Source organism: Podarcis pityusensis (assembly GCF_964106645.2).
Source record: "Podarcis pityusensis genome assembly, chromosome: 5".
Classification (NCBI taxonomy): Eukaryota; Metazoa; Chordata; class Lepidosauria; order Squamata; family Lacertidae; genus Podarcis; species Podarcis pityusensis.
Window position 1 is genome coordinate 34,351,644 of NC_138032.1, and position 12,932 is coordinate 34,364,575.

Sequence of the window (12,932 nt, forward strand, 5' to 3'; positions counted from 1 at the left end):
AAGCACCCTGTACTTGCAAAGACATTAGACCCCCAAATACAAACAATTGCAGTATTTTTTATTTTTATTTTTTAAATTAATCGAAACATTCAAAACATGAAAAGTACAACATTATGCAGGGGACTAATTAAAGCTGAGCCAAATATCCACCACCACTTTTGCAGGGCCATTGCCCCTTGCACAGTTCTTTTGGTTGGGGGCAAATTGTAATAACTGGGGAGGTGTCTTACCTTCAAACAAGAGATGGCTGAAGGTTTTTCTTTCTCTCACAAAAAGGAAAAGTCCTGCTGCCACTTCGAGTAGCAACTTGGCTGCTCTTAGCAGTCTGCTGGCCAGATTCCTAGGACATAATGCCCCCTGGGAATAATGCTTCATCATAGTGTAGTGTCATATCCAGGGGCATTCCTGGGGAGGTGGGGGGAGAGATGATAGTCCCCACTAGTAAGAGCCAAGTAAATTAGTAGGAGCTGCTTCTGTTCTGGTTACACCCACACAGGTAGCAGAATCAAGGGGTAGATTCCTGTAAATGGTGGAACTGCAGAACCAGCACTGATTCCTTTCCACTATTAATCACACTGACCCTCATTTGTCATTTTGTTGCCCATTAATCTGGTTAAGATGAGTTCTTTGTAGTCTCGGGCCTTAATAACACTTGGGACTTAATAACACTGAATAATGCTTTTCCAGCATTTCCAGTATATTTTGATATTATTTCTGGATGTCATTTTCCCAGAACATCCAGAAATGCTTGTGGAGTTTGGAATTCGACAAATGAACTGAAGACATTCAGGTTCAGAGGTGCTTTGTCCCTGAATAAAGGTAAAGGTAAAGGGGGGTGACCCCTGACCATTAGGTCCAGTCGTGGCCGACTCTGGGGTTGCGGTGCTCATCTCGCTTTATTGGCCGTAGGAGGTACAGCTTTTGGGTCATGAGGCCAGCATGACTAAGTCGCTTCTGGCGAAACCAGAGCAGTGCATGGAAATGCCGTTTACCTTCCCGCCGGAGCGGTACCTATTTATCTACTTGCACTTTGACGTGCTTTCAAACTGCTAGGTTGGCAGGAGCAGGGACCGAGCAACGGGAGCTCACCCCATCGTGGGGATTTGAACTGCCAACCTTCTGATCGGCAAGTTCTAGGCTCTGTGGTTTAACCCACAGTGCCACCCACGTCCCTGAATACTTGCTACCAAACAATGAAGGCTGCTGCTTTCCTATCTTGCTGGTGGGCTTCCCAGAAGGACTCAACTAGCCAATGCAGGAAATAAGATGGGCTAGTTTGGACCTTTGGTCTGATCCAACACGTCCCTTCTTATGTTCTGAAATGGCCATCCATTATAAGATAACACATTTTATAAATTAGGCTTGGTCTGTGTGTTTGTTTTACTGATGCTGCTCCTATACCAGATCACCTGACTGACACACAGAAATGTAACAGGTGAAAGATTTCCAGTACCAGAGAAGCCTTGCCTACTGCATTTCTCTGTATAGACAGCTGTTAGAGACTTGGGAGTTGTGTGTGTGTGTGTGTGTGTGTGTGTGAGAGAGAGAGAGAGAGAGAGAGAGAGAGAGAGAGAGAGAGAGAGAGAGATGGAAACTTCATTATAAATTACATAGACTAGATTCCCCCTTGCATTTGCGTACACTAACTGCCACCTGCTGGTTCATACAATCACTACAACAGATTAGAATCCAAAGTATCCCTAATAAGCATACCTTGAAAGGTTCAGGAATGCGGGAGAGAATCTAGTTCCCCTCTGTTCCTTTCACATAGGGTTGCCATATCCCCCAAAGTGAAAATCTGGACAAAGATCCTTTTTAAAAAATAACAATTAAAAGGGAACTGACAAGTGACTGATCCTCATAATACTGACTACTTATAATCAGAAATAGCCAAGATTTCAACAGCTAAGCAGGTCTTAATAAAAAAAAAATTCTGAATGCAATAACATTTTGCATCTCAAACTGCTTGACATTTTGCTGAGCTGCTGCGGAGAAAGTTATTGCACCTGGCCATGTAGTCAATCCACCTTCTTTGACTACTATTCTAATACCTCTTTGTAAAAAAACAACAACCCTGCACCGAAATGGGATTTTGGTACCCATAAAATTAAATGCATTTGTAGAATGCTCCTGGTCATATAGTCCCAAAACCAGCTCCTATACAACTAAATAATTCTGATCAAGAAAACATGTAAATGGCCACTTTTCCTGGTAGAAAGGCAAAATGCAAATACCTGCAACTTGCTAATCAATGGACACTTATTGTTATAAGAATTCTAAGGTGTCATAAATAACATGAATGTTCATAAGGAGACAAGGTAAACACACGTACAGTATATAAACCACATGTCTGGAATAGTACAAGAGAGCTATCCTGAAGCCATCTAGAGACTCTTAATGATGCCAAATATTCCTCTGCAGAAGGAAATGTTGTTGTTTAGTCATTTAGTCGTGTCTGACACTTTGTGACCCCATGGACCAGAGCACGCCGGGCACTCCTATCTTCCACCGCCTCCCGCAGTTTGGTCAAACTCATGCTGGTAGCTTCGAGAACACTGTCCAACCATCTCCTCCTCTGTCGTCCCCTTCTCCTTGTGCCCTCAATCTTTCCCAACATCAGGGTCTTTTCCAGGGAGTCTTCTCTTCTCATGAGGTGGCCAAAGTATTGGAGCCTCAGCTTCAGGATCTGTCCTTCCAGTGAGCACTCAGGGCTGATTTCCTTCAGAATGGATAGGCTTGATCTTCTTGCAGTCCATGGGACTCTCAAGAGTCTCCTCCAGCACTATAATTCAAAAGCATCAATTCTTCGGCAATCAGCCTTCTTTATGGTCCAGCTCTCACTTCCATACATCACTACTGGGAAAACCATAGCTTTAGCAGAAGGAAATATCTTGGGGGGAAACCACTCCCAATGGTTCTTTTCACTTACAAATCCTGTCTTAAGGGCATATTTTGTGCATGAATAGGGTAGGTCTGGGACCTGGATTCAAGAACGAAGGTATTTACCATCTCAAAAGAATGACCTCTTGAGCAATGAGAGGATGAATGGGTGACATGATCAGCTGTATTTTGACTGGTTCCCACCAGTGGTGTTGCTATAGGACTTACTTATCTGCATTGCCCTGGGAACGTCAAACATTCCTGCCTCTGCATTTGTCACAGGTCTGCCTGGTTACCTGTGTAATTTTGGAAAAATTTGGTTCGTGTCAGCTGGTGTGGCTTGTAGATTTCTTGTGGATGATGCCTGCCTGCCACCTGTGTTTTTAAAATGAGGCGTCTTCCCCAACTTTCCCCCAATAATTCAGACCCCTATGAACAAAAAGCGCATTTAAAGAATGCAACAGACTCAAACCTTCTTGCTGCAGAAAGAGCAGGAGCCTGACAATAGGACCTTAACACCTGACACCACTGTTCTAATTTGACCGAGAGATTTCTTGCTTGTCAGCAGGCAGTTTGAAGTGCTTTCATATCGTGCAGCCAAATATAACTCATGGTACCATGCACATCATATTTTCCCTTTGTCACTAGGACTCGGGGGGGGGGGGGCGGGACTGGCTGCATCAGGAGCTACACTAATGGGCAAGCCGGGTACATATAAAATATGCAAATGTCAAAAAGTGAAATGTTTGTATGGTTACAAATTCCCTGCAAAAGAACACAGTACAAAAACCTTACAACAGCAGCAGTGCTATCAAACATTAAATACCAAATGTGTATCTGGCAATTTGACAAGTACCCAAGGGGTGAGTACTTGAAATGTTATAAGGGGTTGGGAGACATTATATTTCATGTCATTAGCAAGGGTCTATAATGTTGGGTTTGGAATTCCACATATAATCTTGCAAGAGAAGGCTACCTGTCCACTTGTCAGTGCAAATCAATCTGGCAATCTTTCTGGCTGCTGTATGGCTCAGTCAGACAAAAAGTGCCTGCAGAGCAAATGATTCATATCACCAATAAATGATAGTAAATTACACAGGTACTTAATAAAGTTACTTATTTCCTTTTAAAAAGGGTCTAACTAGCAAAGCACAGAACTCTTCCTTCCCCTAAATAGGTATTTATTTATTTAGATAAATAGCTAGATAACTAGTTCCATACTCAAAGAAACAAAGAGTCAAAACCAAATATAAAATTAAAAGACTGCTTCTTTTAACCCTATACCCACTTCCCTGGAAGTAAGCACTTTTGAACTCAGTGGGACCAAATTCTGAGTAGACTTATATAGGATTGCACTGTTAAACCACTTATTTAATAGCAAAACATGACTGCTCAGAGTCAGAAGAAACTCCCTTTGAATTCAATGGGACAATCCCAAAGGAAATTCTCTCTCTTTCTCTCTCTCTCTCTCTCTGTGTGCTGCATATTCCTCTGGTAACACAAAATCTAATTATCATTGGTTTGACAATTCTCGAGCAGGCCATCTGGTTCTTTTTAAAATATGTCTTTCTAAAAATAGAACACAATTAAAATGATCCCAAATTAAAAATGAAACAGGAAAATGATAGAAAGTGCATAGAATTAAATTAGCATGCTCGGTAGCAAATAGAAAGGACAAGCATCATAACTGACAGCTCCACATGTCTCTTTGTGATAAGTGATTGAGAGACCCAGCCATTCTTTCCGTTGCATTTCTGAAGTGACTGCAAGCAACTTAGGACATCATACAAAGAACAACTGGTAAGAGCCATTTTTTGTTATGGCATTATACTACACCATTCAAATAGATAATTCATTTTGTAAAGAAACTGCACACTTGTATTTTTATTTAGGAACCAATTATTTAGGAAAGTTAACAGCATTGTTCCATGTCTCCTGAGTGCTTGAATTAGCAGTCAAGAATGGATTCAAAGTTAGTGCAGAAATGAGAAAAACTCTTCATAAGAAAATTATTGTAGCAAGAAATTTGAAATCTTTCTGCCTTCTACTGGTTACTAACTTAGATTCTTCATGATTGTCTGCCAGTGTAGTTAACAGTACAATCCCTATGCAAGTTTATTCAAGTCTGATTGAGTTCAGTGGGACTTACATTAGAGGGTATTATCTAGAGAAGGAAAAGGAGAAAGAGATACCGTACATTATATAAGCACAATGCTTAATTAAAGTTATCTGCCTTTCTTGCTAGACTACAATATTGAGCCAAACAGGTGACATATGTTATGCTAACTAATTAACAAATTTGGAGTGGCTCAGGTGAAAATGCCTGATGAGAGTTCTTAGCCATTCTAAGGAGTGTGCAATGCATAGATCACTTACCTGAGCACTTTAGATTTCACTATACTAATACATTCTAGTTCTGGAGACAGTCCAGCACAATGACTGTGTCACACTGAATAATCTAAATGAAGATGGCAATTTTTAAAAGAATATTCAGACATAATAGATCTTTCTTTTGCACAAAGATATAGTACTAAGTGGCTTTAAGATTGCAGCCTCATCATTCCACAGCTCCATAATATTGTTTCGGAACAGAATACATTATCTTAGGCTAGTACCAATGATAATTCAAAAGTCCAGAAATGTAGGAATATTAATTTTCAAAGATCAGGCTTGTTTTTGTCCTGGAAGATCAAGATAAATACTACAGTATATAAACCACACTATTATACAGCAGCACTAATGCAACTAATGTAGTACTTTAAAGTAGACTTCAAACCCACAGTTATGTTGCACTCACTCTGCAAATTTTCTATACAACCCAAGCCTATGCATATTTAGTTAGATAATAATATAATTCATTGAGTTTACTCCCAGGTAAGTGAGCACAGAAATGCAGCCATCAACCCAAACCTATGCATTTTTACACATAAGTAGGTCTTCAGTTCCTCTCCAATATTTTGATTTTGTTTTGCATTTTGCCTCCCTATCAGGAAAAGTGGGCATTTACAAGTTTCCTTGATCAGAATTATTTGGTTGTATAGGAGTTGGTTTTGGGACTGCTGTATATGACCAGGAGCATTCTACAAATGCATTTAATTTTATGGGTACCAAAATCCCATTTTGGTGTAGTGTTTATTGTTTGTTTGTTTGTTTGTTTGTTTTTACAAAGAGGTATTGGAATGGTGGGTGGCGTGTCCTTCCATGTTGATCACATGGCTGAGTGCAAGAACTTTCTCCACAGCAGCTCAGATAATCTCAAGCAGTTTGAGATGCAAAATGTTATTGAATTGCATTGCATTTTGCAATAGAGGTGTACATTAAAAGCAGCGTCAAAATCATACAGGGTGGTAGTTAGGAAATATAGCAACTACAATCAAGATATGTCTGTTCTGAGTGCTGGAACTTAAATGTCTTTTCCTGAGTTATGTAGCGATAAGGACACTGAAGTGGTACAAGCATGACATGCCCAGATATGTACCCCACTATCTGCCAAGTTTTCTCTGCCACACATACTTTGAAGATAATGTTTCTGGAATCTAGAGGTCATTTCATTGTTTCATCCTCGTCCAGAACTATTGGCTTGTCATAGTGTGGTTCACAGAATGCCTCTTTAGGTTATAAAACATACGTTCCTCAAATCCAGTCGTCCAGTCACTTTGGCCCCTGTCTGCAAAAACAGTACAGAAGCATATATCAGTCAAGATGCAACTCTGTACACACTTACCTGGAAGTAAGTGCCATTTACCAAAGTGGAACTTCTGAGAAAACATGCATGGGGCAGAATTGAATTAGCATAGAGTTCCCGGGGTCTCCTGAGGGCATTTTGCTCTCTGGGGCAGAACAGCAAATGCACCTTGCACCCCAAGTCAAGGTAGATAATATGCAAGTGACCAGTTAGGGTTTTTTTGGAACTGGCAGCAGGAAATCCCACAAGCGCCTCTCCCCCACCCTGCCAATAAAAATGGGGAAACAACTAACAGCTTGCTGCCCTTTCATGATACCCCAAACCAGCTGCCTCCCTCTGCCTAGCCTTAGATGCTTCTGTTTGTGGAGGATCTCCCTTAACGCTACAGCTTCAAACTGTGCCTTGAGTCTTCTGCTGATTGCAGTTACAGAACTGGTGCTTGATCTTCTGGTTCGGTGATCTTCATTTCATGTGACGTTCTTCTGCATTTTGTGGAGGAGCAGAAGGCAAACGCTGCCAAAGCTCTCTGAGGCAGGAGCAGGGTCCCTGACAGCAGGGAGGATTAGGAAGAGAGATGGCGACAGCAAAGGCAGAAGCAGCAGCTCTGCAGCAGAGGAAGCAGGGAGTTTGGCTTCTCCAGAGTGGTCACTCCATTGTGGTTGAGAGGGGCTTCCTCACAGGGAACAAGAGGCTCAGGAATAAAGGCATGGGAGGCAGGACAGGCACAAAAAGCAGGAGACTCGCAAGGATGGAGCTCCCTGATCAAAAAGAGAGCCTGTATATTGGAGAAGGAACTGGGTGGGAATAACCCACTTCTGTCTAGCTGAGGCCGAAGGGGTCCAACTCTGCTTTGTTCCAGCATGGCAGCAAGTTCCCAAGCGGGACTGGATGGCAAGTCTGAAAACTGCAGAAAACAGGACTGAAAACACACATGCAGCAGCTCATGAGTTCATCCCTCCTTGAAAACTGGCTGGTTGCTGAAAACTGGCTGGTTCGCCTGCACCCTGTGAATCAACCTCCTTCCCACCTGACTGATGTATTTGACCATGCCCGCCAGTTCCTGCTAATGTGCAGGGAGTTCAATCCTGCTTGGTTTGGGTCTACCAGCGCCATAAAACCCTGCAGAAAGCAGGACTGAACTCCCTATGCATCAGTTGAAGTATGTGACAGGATGTGTGTGTTTTCAAGGTCGGCTTGAGCATTACTTTTCCTCACCCCTGCAGACCAACTTCAGCAGCTGAGTGAGACAACTCACCTGTCAAAGTTGGCTCAAGGGTGTGGGGGAGATAATAAAAAGGTCTGCCAGATTAAAAAGATTTCCCACCCCTGCTCTACTTGGTAGCATCCCAGGTCCAGCAGGCCTAGATGCCCCTCATTCTCCCCATCTGACTTATCTTGTATTCTCTGGCACTCCAGTGTTATGTTCCACCAGTTTATATTTAGTATTCCACCTGCATATCTGTCTTAGTGGTGATGAACCTGGCATTTTGTCAGCTGATATGGACTTCTGCCAAATCCGGTAGCAGATAATAAATAATACTAATAACAATAATAATAAAAATAAAATTTATTATTTATACCCTGCCCATCTGGCTGGGCCTCCCTAGCCACTCTGGGCGGCTTCCAACAAAATATTAAAATACAGTAATGCATCAAACATTAAAAGCTTCCCTAAACAGGGCTGCCTTCAGATGTCTTCTGAAAGTCTGGTAGTTGTTGTTCTCTTTGACATCTGGTGGGAGGGTGTTCCACAGGGTGGGCGCCACTACCGAGAAGACCCTCTGCCTGGTTCCCTGTAACTTGGCTTCTCGCAGTGAGGGAACTGCCAGAAGGCCCTCGGTGCTGGACCTCAGTGTCCAGGCAGAATGATGAGGGTGGAGATGCTCCTTCAGATATACTGGACCAAGTGCAGGATTGTACCCTAAATTATACAGTGGTGCCCCGCAAGACGAATGCCTCGCAAGACGGAAAACCCGCTAGACGAAAGGGTTTTCCGTTTTTGAGTTGCTTCACAGGACGAATTTCCCTATGAGCTTGCTTCGCAAGACGAAAATGTCTTGCGAGTCTTGAGATTTTTTTTCGCTCCCCCCCCCTTTATCTAAGCCGCTAAGCCTTTAATAGCCTTTTAGCAGCTAATCCGCTAAGCCGATAAGCCTTTAATAGCCGCTAAACCGCTAATAGCGCTAATCCGCTAAGCCGCTAATAGGGTTGCTTCGCAAGACGAAAAAACCGCTAGACGAAGACACTCGCGGAACGGATTAATTTCGTCTTGCGAGGCACCACTGTATAACTTACATTTGGTGGGTGGACACATAAATCTCATGCTATCTCTGAGACTCAGTCATTGTGATTGCCCTGTGTGAGCCAAGCTGGTTTTGTCTTTAGTTTGTCCCTTGTCTGACTCCAGTGTTTTCCCTGTGGATTGAAAGGTCAGGCAGCTACTCACATAAGTCTTTTGGTCCTAGATTTTCCTCTTCCTCAGCGATGTGCAGTTGCCCACTTTTCCCCAGGTCCTTACACCCAGTGATGGAGTGGTAAACAGAGGAGCCACTGGAGTGCCTAGGATTGTGATCCCCATTAGTTGTGAGTTTCCTACTGTTCCTTATTACTACTCCTTTTCCTTAGGCAGTTCCTCATTATTTCCAGGTGCAACATGAAGCAAGGATCAAGCTTCCTCTTTTTCTCGCTGGTGCTTTTGCTGAAACGTTGCTGTTACCTTGAAGTGATTGCTGAAGAAGACCCCCAACAGCCACCCAGGGGAGTCTGTGCCAATTGGATGTCAGGAGCACCAGGCTACCCAGGCCACCACGGAACTCCAGGGAGAGATGGAAGGGATGGAAAGGACGGGGAAAAGGGAGAGAAAGGAGATCAAGGTGAGCGCTTTCAGCCCTCCGTTCTATTCAAGCCAGCAATTCCCACAAGGGCCCTGCGAGCTTTAATGGGTTTAAATCTAATCAATTGGCAGGACTGAGATCAAAGGTTCACACATCACCATGCAGGCCAGATGACACATGAAAGTACAAGAGGAAGAAAGAAAAAACATGTCACTGCGGACATAATGTAACAATTGTGTTTCCTTCCCTTTATTTATTCCGTCCTTTATTTTTAAACATGATGTTGTGCCTTTCTATCCTCTTCAGGACACCAAAAGTGCATTTTTAAAATAAATACTGTAGATAACAGTAGAGAAAACTACTGAACAGAATAACAACCAATACTACCAAAGCATAAAAATTGCAAAGCAGAAGAATCTGTAAACAATAAGCATCCAGGGACATATTCAGGACCAAAGTAGCAGTGAGTTAGGGGATCTGTGATTAGAATTTCCCTCCCCCCTTTTTAATAATTAGCCTAAGGGGGGCACTTGGAAATGAAGGACATGGTGCTCTGGGAGAGAGTCTTTACACTTTCCTCCCAAATCCTTTCCCCCATTGTAAACCCATCCCAGCTGTTGTTAGCACCAGTATGGGGAGACAGGAGCAACATTTTGTTTTATATTTTTATTATTATATATAATAAACATTACTGTAAATGATAATTAAGGGTTTGAGGTGTTGGTGGGGGTTTTTTAATAAAAAAAATTGTGGTATATAAATTTTATGAAATACTTGTTTATGACTAGCTGAGCCACGGATCTCATCTGCAGACAGAAGTGGGTACATGAGGCTCCATCTGACCTTTGACCATGGGCCATGTTTATTAGCTGATAATGATTAGGGTTAGGACATTCATTTGAACACTGAAAGAATGTTTGAGGGTCTTGTGAGGCCACACTTTGTCCAGTGGCCACCTGGATTTTTAATGGATTTAAATACAGTACTTTTCCGTGTATAAGACGAGGCTTGTTTCTGAGAAAATAGTCTCAAAAAGTGGGGGTCGTCTTATACATGGATTGTGCAGAGTGGGGGAGGGGATTGGTTGCTGCTGCGAGCAGCTGATTGTGCTGTCGATTGGCAGCTGCTGACAGTGAGCCGGCAGAGGATTTTTGGCTACTGCGATGCGTGCGATTGGCAGCATTGTTAGGCGGGTGAGTGATTTTCGTTAACCCCCCCCCAAAAAATCTCAACAACTCTGGGCAATTCCCCCCTATTTTCTTAATTTTGAGTCCCCCAAAATAGGGGGTGTCTTATACACGGGGGCCTGTTATACATGGAAAAATATGGTACTTATGCCACAGCATAAGGAAGAATGGTGGGAGCAGTTTTACTCTGTGCTATTTTTCTAGAAAAAAGTGCTGGAACTCACCATGAGCGCCTCCCTCATTCTCGTAGAATAGCCACCCACCTGAGAGGTGCCAGAACTGAGTTCCGGTGAGTCCCAGCTGGGAAAAAAGCCCTGGGTTTACTTACATCAATATTTAATGTCCTTCCACATGTTTCCAGGGCATTTCCCAAAGAATCAAAAGTACTCTTAGGACACTGAAACTGCAGTCTTCAGATTCCTGAGCAGCTCTGGAGTTTACTAGAACGAAAGCAGACCTAATAAAGCTGGGAATTACTTTCGTAGACATGAGCTGCCCACACAAATAAGTTGACTCAGAATTTTGTTCTTGTGAAGGAAAGTGAGGCTGAACTAATCTTTTCAGCTGAGGATGTTTGGGTGAAACCTCCTGGGGATGTTCCACTCTAACAAAAAATCCATTTTCTTGGTAGGTGTACAAGGCCTCAAAGGGGACAGTGGAATTTTAGGATCAGCTGGTGTTGCAGGCCCTCAAGGGGCACCAGGAAGCCCAGGACTGAAAGGGGAAAAGGGTGAAACTGCCTCCAGGTATCAATCTGCCTTCAGTGTTGGTCTAACAGCCAGAGTCCCTTATGCCAATCTTCCGATCAGGTTTACGAAGATATTCTACAATGAGCAAAATCACTATGACGTAACGACAGGGAAATTCCGCTGCATCTTTCCCGGAGTCTACTATTTTGCATATCATCTCACCGTGTACGTGACAGATGTAAAAGTTAGCTTGTTCAAGAAGGACACAGCGGTCATCATCACTTATGACAAGTACCAGAAGGACGACGTTGACCAAGCATCTGGTTCTGTCTTGCTCCGTCTGGAATATGGGGATGAAGTCTGGCTCCAAGTATATGGAGATGAAACAGACAATGGTATCTATGCTGATAATGTTAATGATTCTACTTTCATGGGATTCTTGCTCTACCCAAACTTGGATAATGGACAATAGAATATCAGGGGTGGGAGAGAGGGGGGAAATAGCCAATAATTGTTTGGATTTTCCTTGTAGTCTACTTGTCAACGCAAGGAAACACAGCAAATTGAATTTAGATGGGTTCAAAGGCGGTTCACACATGCATGTCCACTGCTTGAACATCCAGTGGTGACTTGTCCATATGAATGAGCCATCACAGATACAACCCACTGATATTCCTTCTTCACCACAGTGTGTTTCAATAGAGTCAGTTCACACATTCAGCTGTTCAACATCAAGAGCATGTTAATAAAATTCAGAGAAAGCAAGTGATATACATGCATGTGTGATTCCGGAATCTGCCTGTACTCATCAAAGACACTTGCCCAAACCTCTTCCTGTAGAAATGGGTGTTATTTACTTACATTTATACTGACAAATAGAGCAAACAATAAGCTTCAAAGAGAGGAGCCTAAAGCAATAGAAATTCAGTAATGAGGTGCAGCCGTATAAGCATTGTTCTGCACAAATAGAAGCAACTAATGCTTGACAATATTATCATGATGTGGCTTTCAGAGTGATTTCTCATTAGATCTGCATTGCTTTCTCAGATATATTTTAATACATATTCCTGTTTCTTTAATGAGTTACGTGTGGCTTCTGCACCTTAGCATATGCACAGGATGTCATTAGCACTTAAATAAAAATGAAGGTTTGCAACAGAATATTTGGAACACCAAAAATGTTATTGAATTACAAATAAAAATCCTGCTCACCCACAGTTCTATGTTTTTATTTCTTTTGTGCTGAAATCAGACGGCATATATATATTCTGATCAAACAATCTAAAGCAGGGGTCAGCAAACTTTTTCAGCAGGGGGCCGGTCCACTGTCCCTCAGACCTTGTGGGAGGCCGGACTATATGTTGCCATGATTATGACCCACATTTTTGTCAAAAAACCATATTGGGACCAACCCCAACGTTGCCCAAATGTGATTTTTTGGGGGGAGGGGTGTGTTTCCTCATACACCCATGCTGCTTCCTTTGTGTTTTAGGCGTTGATAGTTGTTATTTCTCTTGTAAAGTGGGGTGGGGGGCTGAGGTACGTGCGCCATTCCTGTCAGCCCTGGAGAGCGTGTGCTCATGTGTGGGTGAAGGGAAAAGCCATTGGCCACGCTAAGTTAGGCCGGCGCCACTCAAGCAAAAATGTTCTTTTTCCC

General features: G+C 42.8%; 1 protein-coding gene and 1 long non-coding RNA gene across 3 annotated transcripts in view; one reads left to right on the top strand and one right to left on the bottom strand.

Moving 5' to 3' along the window:
* LOC308477925 overlaps nt 1-730 on the bottom strand; it is a 35,184-nt gene extending 34,454 nt beyond the window's left edge. Inside the window, exon 1 of the long non-coding RNA XR_013986756.1 lies at nt 231-730. This is a non-coding gene — a long non-coding RNA (uncharacterized lncRNA). The remainder of the gene's footprint in view (nt 1-230) is intronic.
* A 3,791-nt stretch (nt 731-4,521) lies between these two features.
* On the top strand, nt 4,522-12,492 carry LOC308478011 (adiponectin-like). Of its 2 annotated transcripts, none has more exons than XM_081007245.1 (3): nt 4,522-4,680; nt 9,191-9,438; nt 11,218-12,492. In XM_081007245.1, the coding sequence occupies exons 2-3, from the start codon at nt 9,219-9,221 to the stop codon at nt 11,745-11,747; spliced, it is 750 nt and encodes a 249-aa protein (XP_080863371.1). In that variant the 5' UTR covers nt 4,522-4,680; nt 9,191-9,218; the 3' UTR covers nt 11,748-12,492. The 2 variants fall into 2 exon arrangements, with proteins under 2 accessions (XP_080863371.1, XP_080863370.1); XM_081007244.1 differs by having other exon boundaries at nt 9,212-9,438.
* Nucleotides 12,493-12,932: the final 440 nt, after the last annotated feature.

Bases quoted from the DNA above. Each gene is read 5' to 3' on its own strand.
- LOC308478011 (XM_081007245.1), top strand. From the start codon at position 9,219: ATGAAGCAAGGATCAAGCTTCCTCTTTTTCTCGCTGGTGCTTTTGCTG. The intron at 9,439-11,217 runs GTGAGCGCTTTC...TTTTCTTGGTAG, and splicing joins GGGAGAGAAAGGAGATCAAG to GTGTACAAGGCCTCAAAGGG.